This window comes from Talpa occidentalis, unplaced genomic scaffold (assembly GCF_014898055.3).
Source record: "Talpa occidentalis isolate TD23 unplaced genomic scaffold, MPIMG_talOcc4v2.1, whole genome shotgun sequence".
Taxonomy (NCBI): domain Eukaryota; kingdom Metazoa; phylum Chordata; class Mammalia; order Eulipotyphla; family Talpidae; genus Talpa; species Talpa occidentalis.
The window spans coordinates 32,822,576-32,837,966 of NW_026555331.1; the positions used below are offsets into that span (position 1 = coordinate 32,822,576).

The following is a 15,391-nucleotide window of genomic DNA, read 5'->3' on the forward strand; positions in this document are numbered from 1 at the left end:
ATGCTTTGTAATACCTTGGATTTATACGATATTTTAATTTACAAAGAATGTTCATGTTCATTCATTACACCTCATCAAAACCTAAGTGCCTGATGCAGTAGATATGACATTATTTGCTCTAATTTTACAGCTCAACTAATGTAGATTCCAAGACACAAAGTTCAAGCAATATGAGGTACTGTGTTTTAAAGACATCATTAGAATAAGAATCTACCTTCTAAATTAGTACTCAAACTCCCAGCTCCCTAATCTTCAAGTCAGCAATTCGAGACTTTTTACTAATGGCTTTCCTTAATTTACCTTTCCAATCTCAACTCCCTAATCTGTAAGAAATGTGCTTCAACTAATCTATATAGAGAGTGGTTATTGATGAATCTGTTTTGTGTTAAAAGCTTACTTTCATGATTATAATCACCACAAAGGCTGTAATGTGGTGAAGAGCATGACCTCTGGAGACAGACTACCATAGTTGATATCATTTCCTTGACTGACTAGCTGTGTGGCCTAGGGAAATTAGGCAATTTTGCCTCAGTTTCTTTGGGGAAGTGTGGAAAAAATAATTCCTAATTCATAGACTTGTTACAAGCACTAAATAAGTTAGCAGTATGCACAAGAGTTAGACCAGAGCCTAGTACAGGCAAATACTTGCTTTTATTATCATTATCACTACCAATGCCTGTGTATGTACTGCTGTACTAAGGACTGAAGATACAAGAGTATGAGTTTCTATCTTCAGTCTCAACTGTACTTGAGGAAACAAAACACAGTCTTTTTTACAAAGTCTAAAACAGAAGTTCTATAACATAGAAAAGCTAAATAAATAGTACAAAAGAATGTGCCATAAAAATTATAAGGTTTCAGGTTGTGGGAAGAAAATAGCAAAGATATTTTAAAAAATGAAGATAGTATGAGCTTTCTGAACGTAAAAACCATATTCTTTCCTCCTTTCTCATTTTCAGGACTCTTCTTTTTAGCCTTTCTATGCTCCAATAGCAAACTATACTAAGAAAATGCTCTTCTACAAAAAAAAAAAAAAAAAAAAAAAAAATAATTGCATACCTTGCAAATCCATTCTATATATTGTTATATTAAAACTAGGAAGAAAAAGAGCATTTATTTAGAGCAAAAGTTTTAAAAACTACAGAGTAACTATAAAAAAATATTCTTTAAATATTGCCTCAATCATGAAAAGTGAATGTAGATTTAATTCTATATTCATCAATTTACTATTACATTTGATATTAAATTGTATCACTATAACCTAAAAGATGAGAAATTAGGATTAAATTAAAACATAAAGCATGAATTTAGGGTGCTAGAAAGAAAATTCTGGAAAAAAAAAAAAAAGAAAAACTGATAATTTTTAAAAGGACATACTTAACCCAGACCATTCATCATCGATATAGGGTTGATTACGGCTAACATCCCACTGATAATCAGAAGTGGTAGACTGAGAAACTGGCTCAGCAGTAGACCCTTAAATGAAAACGAATGCAATAAAATTAAAAATGGAATTTTCTAATGATGTTTCACAACAATAGTTCTATACTTTGCACATGGAGACTTAATTATTTTTTATTTCCCCTAAAAGAAAAATTCAGACATTAGAAAAAGAGTTAAGATAAAGGAAAAGTGAATTGAGGATAATTTCAGATTAAGTATTGCTCTAACTGATGAGGAAATATATATTTTTCCCTAGTATGAATCCATTAGATTTTTGTTATAACATATAATAATATATAGTTCAATCTGGTTATCTATGAATTTCAAGAAGTAAAAAAAAAAGTTGTTTTGTTTTTTCTTCTTAATGGAAAATAGTAAAGCACAAAAGGAATCCTGAGTGTTTCAGGGTATAGCTATACCCTTAGAACCCTGAAAAAGAAAACTAGAAAATGTCTCAGTCTGCTAGAACCTGTTGCCTAAGGAAAAGTTAAAGAAATAGATGATTTTCTAGAGGTGAGACAGAGAGAGGTCAAAGAGATAAGAACTATGCTAGTGGCTTACAAACCAAGTTCAATTCAGGTGTATTTAAAGAGACGAGAAATTAGATTCTAAGTTTTTTTTCCTTTTTCTTTTCTGGGGGTAGTAAGTAAGAAAAGGGAAGGGCAGGGTGTGTGTGTCAAACATTCCATTGAAATGAAGCTGTGGTGGACTAATGTTCAGAACTTACCCAAATTTTGTATATAGTTTTGGGGGCATACAAGATAATGGACGCCAGGTCAAAACCTTTTCACTATAACCATACATTCATTTTAAAACATAAAGGTAAAAAAAAGCAGTGGTTCTCCATCAGGGAAATATATATATCACAGACCTTCTGAATCAGAATTTTTGTGTGTATTGGACCCCTTAGGTGACTCTGATATTCATTTTGGATTCAGAGTCACTGACATAAAAAAATGGTTAAGAAGAACATCTGTTAGTATAAATGACCTACATACAATCACATCTCATCAAAGTCCTTACTAACAAAATAACTTAGCCATAGAAGATTTTATCAGCATTCTACTAATATAACTATTTGATATATATTCATGTTATATATTTACATAAATTTTAATAGAGAAATCCTATTAAATTTATACATAGTTGACAATTAAACTGCTTAAAAGTATTACAGTAACACTACAGTTATTTCTTTAGCAGCCCATACAGCTTTTTCTGAGTATATTCAGATATATTAAGGTAACAGCTTATGTGTCACACAAAATCACCAAATAAAGGAGGCCACTAACTAGAACCTCTGGAACTGAAATGTAATCTATGAAACCAAGGGTTGGCAAACTACAACCCACAGGTGAAATTCAGCCACCCATTTACTGTATGGCTCATGAACCAAGAAGTTTTTACAATCTTAAATGATTGGAAAAGAATTCAAAATACTATCAGAACCAGGTACACTCATTCATCTGTTTATGTATCATATCTGGCTGCTCTTTTTGCTACCAAGGCAGAATTAAGTTGTTCCAGTACAAACAATATGGCTGAATGCCTAAAATATTTACTATTGGGTTCTTTACAGAAAAAGTTTGCTGATTCCTATTCTAGACTGGTAACTCAAGTTACTGTATAACTACAATTTAGTACCCTGGGTTTGTTCATGAATTCATGTGAACCAAGTATTACAAACTAAAAATGCCCCATGTTTACGAAATATTTGTTAAGAATATATAGCTTCAATATGATTAATAAAAGGCATATCCATTTAAGTAATGCTGAACTTATAGTTTATTAGTAATAGTGTACTTTCTAAATCAAGTGATTGAGAAATACTCAAAGCAGAGATATTATGTGAAGGTTCACAAAACCTGAAAGGTTAGCTATAAACTCATGATGAGAAAGGGCAAGGAGAAGTATGGTAAGAGAAAACTGATGACAAAAAAGCTTCATGACCTTTAGGGAAGGCCTTCTATTTGCATTGTCTGTGTACAATATACTTTCAGTTACTTTAGATCACAGAATCTTTCTGTCTTCATTATAGAAAGGAACTGAGCTACCTGCAGGTATAAATTTAGTTCTTTCTTTCTCCCTCTTTTATTAAGGCCTCTGCACTCTATATATGATATACCTATTATATTGATAGCAGTACTTGATGTTCGTTAATTTCCAAATAGCAAGTGCTAAAATTAAACAGAAATGTTTTTGTTAACTAAATGAAAGACCATTTTCACATACCAGAAACAGCAGAGTTAAGTGTGAGAGATGCAAAAGAAGCAGAATTCTGTTCAGAGGTATTCATTCCCCTATCCACACTAGACCAAGCAGCTGTTAAAATAAAGAACGTCACTTGGAACCTTCAATTTGCAATGAAACTTGACAGATATGTACAGATTTAACACTATGATAACAATATTTAAAGATAAGCTTAGAAATAAGAACCACTTAATAGAGCAAAGGCTAATATTTACTGACTATCTATTATGTGCTGGGCTCCTTACGCCAACCACTTTTCTTCCAAGTTTCAGAATAGTCATTAAGTGACTTTTTGATAGCTAGCAAACAGCTGAGCCATGGCTGGAAGTGGAGTCAATTTCCAAAACCCTATCTTATAGCAAACTGTCTTATTATCTACTATAATCAAGCTACTTCTTTGGGCCATGCACTTGTACTTGACATTCATTACAGTCAATCTTCACAACTACTTAAATAGGACGTTCCAACAGGTTAAATAACAAGCCTGTTTTCTTTTTATAAAAGCTAGTATTTGGGGAGAAATGGGATTCATAGCAAAGAGGACTGCCTCAACTAGTCCATGCTCATTCCATTTCAACATTTTCCGGAGGTTTATTTCTTATGAGTATTTTAAGAACATATATATCAATGAGACCAGTTATACCTACATCTTCTCAATGAGTCAATGTAAACCTAACACAGTTCCCTTTCAATTTTGCTAACCCATCTAGGAAGGAATTAACTATCTAATCTGATCCTTAATTTTGTCTGTAGAAACATTAAGCAAATACCATCTAATTTATATACTAATTCTGAAAATACTACATAGCTTTTATAAGAAACTGTAAATATCTCAAAAGGTCTTAGTAACATTCTTCAATAAAATTCAGCCTTTTATTAAATGTGAAAGGATGCTTTCTTTACATCATAGAAATGTATGCTTTCTTTAGCGCTAAAAATGATGTTGGGAATTCAGGGATTATCTCTTCCTCCAAACAAATTCTGGTATTTTTACACAATTTTTGGACACTGCAAGGGGAGAAAAGGTCAAGTTCAAGAACAATACTAATAAATGATCTAGAGTTTGCTTCTTGGGGACATTAGTCAAAATGAGTCTAAGAGCTTAAAAGTGATGAGAAAAATAAACTACATAGGAAGGAACAGTTTTCTTTCCTATTTAAGCACAAAAAGCTCTGTATTGTATTGTTCTATTGCCCTCCCAAACTAAAAGAAATTCAAAAATCCGCAACAAGCATAACAGAAAAAATTATGAGTAATGCAGAGTAATTATGAGTAATCCAACTTAATTAAAAAACAACAGTAAGAGGCCATTAGACAAATGGACAGAGAACATTAATAGACAACTTTAAAAGAAACAGATATTAAGAAAGTTATGAAAAATATTCAACTTCATCAGTGATTTTAAAAAGTTAACCAAAATAGTTTACTTTTTGCTTGTCAAATTAGAAAATATTAAAAAAAAATGAGACTACCCAACCTTGGCACACATATCATAAATGGCATTCATACTGATGCTGACAGTATAAATTGGAACTCTCTTAGCAAATATTTTGATAATAGTCCTAAAGCATTATAAATATCCATATTCCCTTCAGCCCAGTATCACTCCCAAGAATCTATCCTAAAGAAATAATCCTAAACAAAATATATTCAATGCAATGATATTTACAATGGTTAAAAATAGAAAAAAATGAATATTGGAGAATTAAATAATCTATACTACCCTTACACAATATGCCATAAAATAAAAATACTTACAAAGAGGAAGGAAACATAAAAATGCCTAGCTTATTTGGATTATGTATGAGGATTATGGAAAAAAAAAAAGTATCAAAACTGTACACAGGGGAAGAAGTCCATAAAGATAATTAAAATACAATTGTTGTCACTGGGTGGTATGATAACAGTGGTTTTCCTTCTCCTTTTGCTGTTTTCTATATTAACATTAATTACTTTTCTATAACATACACACACACCTGAAACTAAGTTGCTTTTAACTTGATAGCTCTCAACAGAAATAAGTTTTCAACTAATGGTCTTTAATTCCAGGGGTAAAAATTAATTACAATTAGGCATTTTGTAGATTGTAAAATAGTATATAAATGGATGCTAAAAACTGCATTTTAATCATTTTTATTTATTATTATTATTTAAACTCAACAGTAGAACTGTTGAAAATAATCTAAAAGTCTGTTCACAGAAAATATTTATTACGTAACTAAAAATACAATTATACTAGTGAGATATACTGATAATCACGTGATAAAGTATTTGAAGGCACTAAAAGTAATAAACGTTACTGTTCACTTTAGTTGCCACTTTGCACCATGTGCAGGATTTGTGATGTGTTAATTTATTAATAACATTTCTACATGACATTACTAACTTTTCTACTCATGGTTCCTTTTTTTATTCATGGAAAATTCAAAATGCACCAGATAAACAATTTTAAATGAACTTAACATTCTCTAACAGTTCTTACCAATCCCGGAAAATATTGAACGGTCACTCCAACTCCTTCCCCAGTCTTTTCCATTTGCATTAGCATCTCCAGTGTCTTGAACCCAAGCAGATGGCTCAGTTTTCCTCTTTCCTACAGAAGTAGGTGAGACAGAGTTCCACTTCTCCTCACCTGCACTGATCTGTGAGGAGAGTTTTATAGACTTTTCATTCCAGCCTCCTCCATTTACAGTGAGGTTTTCATTCAATCCTGAAGAAACTTAGAGAAAAGAAAAAAAAGATTAAAAATTGAAAGATGACTCTTTGCTAAAACTGGGATATTTTAAAATTTCTATGATTACTCAGTTATAGTTATCATCCATGCCTCAACCCATCCTCTAAATAGCGTGAGTTTTCAAACAGACGCGAACAATTTAAAAAGTGACATGACTACCATGGATGACTTTTAATTTAAAAATTAAGAGTAGGTTTGAACTTTTAACACAGATACTAATGATGTTTTCAACAGCCAAATGATGGCCTGAAAGGAAGTAAAACAGAGCATATAGGAAAATATCATATTCTGTTATATTCAGAATACTTACCCACTAAGAACATAAAGACTTCTCTTTAATTACATGTTCTTTCTTTAAATATTTATGGATATATTTTATGTGATTCTAAAACCTGGCTGCACATTAACATCAACTGAAAAATTTCTTAAAAGAAGATACTGATAGGTCAGCCCCATGCATCAGGATGTATGAGTATATATTCATATGAAGGTATATGCACACAGCTGAATGTGTGTATACATACAAATATACACAGGAGTACGTGTGTTTATGACTTTTATATGTGTTAGTGTGTGTTGTTTTTCTAGCTTCCTAGATGACTATAATGTGTAGCCAGGATTGAGAACCATGGGGATGAAGGAAGCAGACAGTGTTAAGAACAAGCCTAAAATGAGAAGGTTTTTTTTTCATTTCTGAATTTATGTTTTACTTTTGTTTTCATGTAATGTATACCATGCTACTTAATTTCACTTTTTCATAAATGAGTAAATAAAATACATTCTCTATTTGTGAAGCACTATATAACCTTAAGACTACTGTCCATTTATTGCGAAATACTTAATACTATTAAGGAACTTGTTTAAAATAGTTTATTAAGGCTATTTTTTTTAATAATTAGGGGTTAAGTTTTTTTTAATCCCATATAGGCCTATATTAAACCCAATCCCCCCAAAAACTTTTTCTTTCTTGCTTAAATGATGCAAACAAGAATTAAAATTACATATAAACTATTACTGAAAGAATGTTTTTCTATATGGGGGAGGGGAAGAGGGGAGAGAAGAACAACTAGAACATACCAAAGACTATTAGAAGTGGGAGTGATTTTTCTTTTTATCTATTTTCCAAAATCTCTGGACTGTGCTTATGTTACTTTAGTAATTAAAAATCATTTTTAAGCCTTTTTTTCTTCTGTGTCATTCATGTGAGGAAAGAGACATGAATATAAGTTTCTGCTTTGATGGGCCTTCAATTTAAGTTACATGTAATTTCTCTCACCCTGAAGTGTAGAATCTCCTTTTCCAGACTTAAAGTTGCTAACTTGAACATTTAGATGAGAATCACCTGGTTGAAATAGAAATAAAATTTATTTAATGCTAATAGGACACTATGCATGTTAAATTAGGAGTAACATACAAATTAAATTTTATTTACTATTTAAAACAAATTGCTTTTTTACCACTAAATTCTTACAATAGAAAAATGTCCATTTTACTGACAACATATTTCACATGTCCTAAAGGAACTGAGTTATGTTATCTAATTACTGCAGTCTCAGTCAACTGAAATGCCAATAAAGATCCTGGAAAATTGCCCAAATATATAGAGAAACTGCTGGTCTATAATGACTATCAAGAGTCTTTTAATTAGGAGAACTGGAGAACTGGGCTCTGTAATTGGATTCAACTTTGCCACCTCTCAACAATACCAGCTGCCTTTCAACAATCCTGGAAGCAAACACACCAACTTAAGAACTTAGCCAGCATTTGAGACCAGGACTTAGGAAATATGGCAAGAGGTGAGAATAAATGTAATAACAGATATAGTATTTCTCTGACACTAAAAAGCATAATGATGACTACAATGTATTCCAAAGCTAGCAAGACACAGGATTGTGCTAGCAAGGAAGGCATGCACAAGACAGAGAAAAGAGGTCACCAACAAAAACAATAAAGCATGGCTATTTTGTAACAGTTAAAATGAGTAAGTAGAAGTCATTGCTGTACCATAGCAATAAATTCCACCAAGTCATCAAGCAAAAAAGTAAAAGTTTCCAAGGCTAAGAAAGTGGTCTGGAGACAAGGTGGAAGTTGGGAAGATAATTAAATGGTCAAGGGAGATAAGTCAATACCTTGAAAGCAAATTGAACAGCTTCACTTTGCAGACTGTTGTCTCCAGGGTAAAACTGATGGCAATGTAAAAAGTTGCAATGAAGCCATCAATATTGGTCAGTTTGAGCATTTGAAATACAAGGGAAGAATATTAGCTCTACAACCTTTAAGTTCTAGTGTAGTCTAAGGCCCTCTCAAAAAGTTGGGGTGATAAATCCAGCTAGAACCTGCATTACCCAGAACATGCTTTGCTTCATCATTCATCTTGGAATGAAAGCACCCAACATGCAAAATGGGAACAACTAATTACATTTAATGATGTTTACTGTAAGAAATGGAGATGTAAGAGCGTTGGGGTAAAGCAATATACATGAGGAAAAAGAAGCATTTTCTCATATGACTCAAGGCAGAAAAGCAATTTAGTTATTATTTAATAGGCCATTCATTAGGCAGCACGTGACAAGTTAACTGTTGGAATCAGGTAAGCCGGTACGTGGTCAGCAATGCTCTCATGAAGAAGGGTATATCAGCACAATGATGTTAAGCAGTTCAAAAGAGTCAGATTTTGACATAATGATATTTTGTACATCTGTTTAAAAGGAGTTGGATTTGATGTATCACTCTTATGTTCCACTAATATACCTTTGTTCTTCTTGGAACCAACAGGAAATGATGCAGTTGTAAGTTGCTCGGTGGTAACTGTGATGGTATTTTCTATCCCAGGGATAGTTGAATCCAATGAACCAGAATCAGTCTGCACCTTATCACGTTTACGCTGCTGTCGTTTCTCTCTGTGACTAATTTTAGTTTCCCAGGCTCCTGACATAGCCCCAGAAAAAAAAATGTTATTCAGCAAGGGGAAGACAAAAAGATTGTTTTTTTGTTTTATTTTGTTTCATTTTTGAGGGGGAGATATGGCAGGTAGACAAAATATTAGGATAAATTTAGATATTAAACTAAAAACAAAAAGTGCTTATTAAATTATACTAAGAATTTTTCCTGTTATTATTATATTGCTTTAAGCAAATAACTACCATTATTTATTCTGGTAATTTTTATCAAATCTTGTATCTATGGTTTAGAAAAAATTACAGATATAAATCATCTTGAATATTTTTTTATCTTGCTGATTAGAAACAACAAGACAGTGTTGCATGATATATTTAAGAATGGGGAAAAAAACCCAAATCAAACTTTTAGAAAACAGAGACAAAACAAATGACTTCTCAACTGCTCAAGATATTAAGCTATACCTTAAATTTCAAAGCAGTTCCCTTCAGGAAAAGAACTGTTGTATGCTTAATAATTTATATTCAAAAAGTATTTTCTAACAATGTCACAGATCTGTACATTAAAATCTGTATTATTTAAAAAAACTAGATACGAGATTAAGTGAAACAAATGCAACTTTTATATAATGCATTGGGATAAAAAAGAAAAATTTTTCTATAGTCCTTTTCACTTGCTCAAGTACCTTCATCAACTTCCTTTCCATCATGGCGTGAACTGTTCTGCACTGCTTTAGCATCTGACTTTGATTTCTTCTTATTTTTCTTTGACTGAAAGTAAAATAGAATGTTACTTAATATTTCATTATGTTTTTATAAAGGTAAAAGTCAGTAAAATACATATGAAATGTATAGTGCTGACAATCAAAAAAAGTAATGTTTGATTAAAAAAGTAAACATGAATGGCAATAGTAATATGTCACCATTTATTTGCTGCGTATTTTACACTTATTTCTTATTTATTCCATGGAAAGCTCATTGGAGAAGGTATCACTCCCATTTCAAAGATGAGGAAATGAAGACTTAGAGATGGTGAGTATTAAACAGGCTATCTGGGTCACATTAAGTTAGTAAATGATGGAGTTGTCATTAGGAAGTAGTTTTGTCTTGCTCCAAAATCTGTGCCCTTAAGACATCCTGCTATCCTAACTTACATCACAAATAAACACCTACACATGTTCAAGATATGGATATTTTGGAGTAGTTTTCAAGTTCCTTTCTGTTAATTTCCTCCTCTGGAAAGCTTGCTAAAAATTATAAGTTCATAAAGTCATTATTTCTATATTTAGCTAAGTATTTCCGGAAGAGAAGAAATATTCATAAGTGTTTTTATCTATGCTTTGTATTCATATATTTATTTGAGATTGGCTAATACATTGTTGTGCATTATCTTAAATTTAATAACTAAAGAGAATATATATCTTGATAAATCTTTTTTTATGGGTAAGCAGTAAATGACATGCAACTGCTTTTCCTATAGTAAAGAACTTTCAAATATTCTGAAGTAACATGACTTCTTAAAGACCATTAAAAATTTTCTTAGACAACAGAAATATGTTATTTTAAAAAGTTTTTACTTTCTCCATAGTTTATCTACATTGTTTCTTTGCAGGTTCTCATTAATCACTCACATGTGTAATATTTAATGTACTATTTTATATACAGACTCATATTCACTTAAAAAAATTGAAATATCATTGGTATGCCATTATATTTACTTTTAAAGTATAAAATCCAATATTCTTAGTATATTTGAAGTTGTACAATTACTACCATATCTAATTCCAGAATATTTTCTTCATCCCCCCACCCCCTCAAAATCCTGTACTTATTAGAAGTCACGGTCTACTAACTTTTATCCACTGGCATCCACCATTAATTTACTTTCTGTCTCTCTGTCTGTCTCTATCATATTCACGCCTAAGTAAACATAACACACTTAGCATCTGTCAATTACAGACTACAGCAGCAAACTTTTCCTATAAAGAACCGAATAGTAAATAGGTTAGGCTTTGTGGGACTACATGTAGCAATCACACAATTGTAGCTATTGGATAACAGTAGTCATATATTACACAATATGTAACAACTAAATGAATATGTTCCAACAAAACTTAACAAAAATAGGCATCTGACTGGGTTTGGAGCTTGACAACTCCATGTCTAGAACAGCAGCAGTGTCCATTAGGAATAAAATGCAAACTACATATATAATTTAAAATGTTGTAGGAGACACATGTTACAAAGTTAAAATAAATGGGTAACATTTCAGTAATATATTTAACTCAACATATCCAAAATACTATCACTTCGGTATGTAAATAATATAAAAATAACAGGTATCATATAAAAAGGAGTGCTAAATAGCGACGTGTGGCAAATAGCTACCATAATGTATAGTGGAACCTAGAGGAACTAATTAAAGTAGGTATGCCTATTTTACAACAAAGAAACTGAGGCCATAAAGAGATTATAGAAATTGCCTAAAATCACCAGGTCATTACATGTGAAACCAGGACTAAAATCCAGTTCTAATTCCAGTGTTTCATCTTGCAAATATTCAATACTCTTTACATTTAACTCAAAATTAAAATTTAATCATGTATCATACATGTGATTTGGGGATAAAATCACTTTTCTAAAAATTAATTAACTACCTAATTAGGGGCTAAATCACTCTTAACCCTTTCCCCCGACTCTCATATGAGATAAAAATTCCTATTAACTTCACATAAACTTAGTTTAAGAATTAAATAAGAGTTAAAGCAGACTGCTAACTACAAAGCAGTATACACAAATTAAGACAAGATATTTTTAGAAGAGGGAATCTATGAAAAATGGATAGAAATTACATTTACAATGAAATATATACTATGATTTGTCACTAAAACAAACACTACAGAAAAAGATTATCATTCCCTTTTAAAGTAATTAACCAAAAAATAATGCTCACTAGAAACCATTATGGGTCAGGAAAAAGACAAAACTTCCAAGCTAAGCATAACTCTGGGGCATGCAGCAGTGGGTGAGGAGAGAGAGGGGTCAAAACAGGGGAGATCTGTGGAGGTGGGTTACAGGTGCTATGTTGGTGGGAGAACTACAGTAACTACACCTAAGGGGAGAAATCAAATACTGTACAAAAATTAACAATGATGTAAGAAAACAAATTAAAATAAATAATAATAACCCAAAGGACACAAAAACATTAATTCAAAAGGACACCTGCACCCCTATGTTTATTGCAGCACTATTTACAATAGGCAAGCTATGGAAACAACCCAAATGCCCAAAAATAGATAATTGGATCAAGAAGATGTGGTACATATACGCAATGGAATATTACTCAGCAATCAAAAAAAGATAAACTCATGCCATTTGCAGCAACATGGATGGAGCTGGAAGGGAACATGCTTAGTGAAATAAGCCAGGAAAAAAAAAAAGAAAAACACTGGATGGTCTCACTCATAGCAGGAATTTAGAAAACCTAAATAAGGGATCAGGAAAAAGACTAATTGTAATAAAGTAAAAATCAAAATCAACAGACAACTATAAACCAGAGACATAGTACAGGGTGGAGGGGGGGAATAAGATCAAAACAAAGGGGGTGGGAATTTTACAGGGACAATAACCAAGATAAAAATGCATACTTTGTATAAAAAGGAAAAATGATGTAAAAAATATATAAAATAAACTTGAAAAAAAATAGTGATGTCACCACCACTAAAAAAAATTGTTAACGATAAATTGGAAGCAGAATTAAACTTTTTTAAAAAGGAGAAAAAAATAATGTTCACTAGTTGAGACTTAACATATTATAAAAAGCTTTAAAATAAATATGAATACATACTATGTGCCCCAACTATCCTGCTGAGCTGAACGAACACTAACTTCTGAACAATTCTACTAGTCAACGCTTAAGAAGGAACACAGCAAATACAACGTTCTAGTAGTTCCCTGTGTCAACAGTTATATTTTCCTTCTGTTTGCTATCAGACTCCAACATGGGTAATTAAACTTGCCTCTTGAATGGTTTTCATCCAACCAATAATTATTAAATACCTACTATGTGCCACACACTGTTTTAGGAGCTCAGTATATAGTACTGAACAGAAGTCTCTACTTACGTTATAATTTAACAAGTGAAATAGAAACATAAATAAGACATTAGTAGAAATCTTTACCTTCAAAGCTACCCTCCCAACATGTCTACACCAGTCCAACGAATTTACATTACCATTAACAAAACCCAGATATTTCCTATCTACAAAGTCTAACTTCCTCATATATGTATAAAGTCTTCTGCAAACTGATCTCAACATGATGTTTTTTTATTCACATACATAATCATTTGATTCCAGTAAGACTGTTACCTTGAAAAATTCCTGCCTGTGTACCAGCTGAACTGATTATGAATTTTTTCTCAAAATAAAGTGGTGCAACAAGGGCACTAGGGTGATTTTCTTTGCACTCTGAACCATCTGTTACCTTCCTGAAATGACTTGAACTCATTACATTTTTTTTTAAAGACTTATTTATTTATGCCTACAAGAGCTGGGGTATAGGCCAGAGATGCGGGGGTCGGGGGAGGTGGTGATGAGAGGATTCACCAGAGACAAAGTGGGGAACAGAACAGGCAGACTGAAATACACTGCTGAGGGGAGCAGCGGGTGAGCCAGGAGAGGTCTGCTGCGCGCCATGTGGGTTTCTCCCTGCCCGGCTGGGGATCAAACTCGTGCTGCAGAGGCTGCGGATCGATTCATAGTGTGGTGCTCCCATGCGCCACAGGGAGGCCCTCATTTTATTTTTCTTAATACATTTTAAGTTTCACTCCATTTACCTTATCCCTGCAACTGTCTATTTTTACTCTCATAAAATTTCACATCTCTAAACACTTAAAACTGCCATGAATTTGGCAATTTGTCACAAATTTCCTGCCACCTTTCCATGTGTGCAAGGTTCCACAGTTTTTCTAATATGCACTCCTTGAAGGCAAGAGAATAAGAGATATTTCATTATATTAATAAAATCGATTTTATTTTATTCAAATGGGTCATGATAAAGATTGATACATGAAGAAGAAAATAAATCTGCTTGAGGAAATCTGTCTAGCATTAGCAGGAAAGCTCAACTATAGCACAAAGTACCCTTAATCAAAAACCTCTACTATCATTTGAAATAGACTTCTCTTAAAGTATTAGACGCAATCTTAAAAATGTGTCTGTAGAGGGGCCTCCCTCGTGGCACTGGGGTTAAAGACAGCGCTATCAAGCGATCAACAGCCACTGCAGCACCAAGTCAATCCCGGCTGGCCAGGGAGCAACCCACATGGTGCGGCAGACCTCTCCTGACTTGCCTGCTGCTCCCCTTAGCAGTGTGTTTCAGCAGATAGGCCTGTGCTGCTCCCCACTCTTTCTGGTGAATACTCTCACCACTCTCCCTGCACCTCTAGCTTGCACCCCAGTTCTTGTATGCATAATTTTTTTTTTTTTTTAAAGTATCTGTAGGGGCCTTCCTGGTGGTGCAAGGGGTTAAAGTCTCGGTGCTATCAAGCTATCACCATGAATTTGATCCCTGGCCAGGGAGCTAATCCACATGGCACAGCAGACCTCTCTTGTCTCACCCGCTGCTCCCCTCAGCAGTGTATTTCAGTAGATCTACCTGTTCTGCTCCCCTCTCACCCGCTGCACCTTTGGCTTACACCCCAGTTTTTGTATGTATACATAAATTTTTAAAAATCTTAAAAAAAGTGACTGTAAAATATTTTCCTACCAGCTTCCATTATAATTTCATATTTCGTCTTCTCTCCATTTCATAAACACAATGCAGATATTACAAAAATTTTAAACTATAATAGTCTCATTAGAAGTTGTATCAGTGTTATATATGTATGCATGCACATGTGTATGTGTGCAAGCGTGAGTGTGCACACACACAGAGCTAAGATAAGAATGTATTAAATGGCAGTGAATAAGCATTTGTACAGTAGGTATTCAGTGGCTTGGAATTTAAAGTAATATTTGCACCCTGAATAGCAAATGGTTCCATTCTTTTAATGAAAAAGCCGTGA

General features: G+C 33.0%; 1 protein-coding gene across 9 annotated transcripts in view; it reads right to left on the reverse strand.

The window, feature by feature from the left end:
- The window catches only part of MTDH (metadherin), a 54,792-nt gene that overhangs the window by 15,685 nt on the left and 23,716 nt on the right, over positions 1–15,391 (reverse strand). Inside the window, exons 3-8 of one of the 9 annotated variants that reach the window (XM_054692094.1) lie at positions 10,011–10,095; positions 9,179–9,355; positions 7,704–7,769; positions 6,326–6,412; positions 3,676–3,765; positions 1,378–1,476 (exon numbers count right to left, since the gene is read on the reverse strand). In XM_054692094.1, the coding sequence (XP_054548069.1) occupies positions 1,378–1,476; positions 3,676–3,765; positions 6,326–6,412; positions 7,704–7,769; positions 9,179–9,355; positions 10,011–10,095 (604 nt within the window). Of the gene's footprint in view, positions 1–1,377; positions 1,477–3,675; positions 3,766–6,175; positions 6,413–7,703; positions 7,770–9,178; positions 9,356–10,010; positions 10,096–15,391 lie in introns of all 9 variants that reach the window. The other 8 variants (XM_037503656.2, XM_054692093.1, XM_054692095.1 and 5 more) reach the window with 8 other exon arrangements.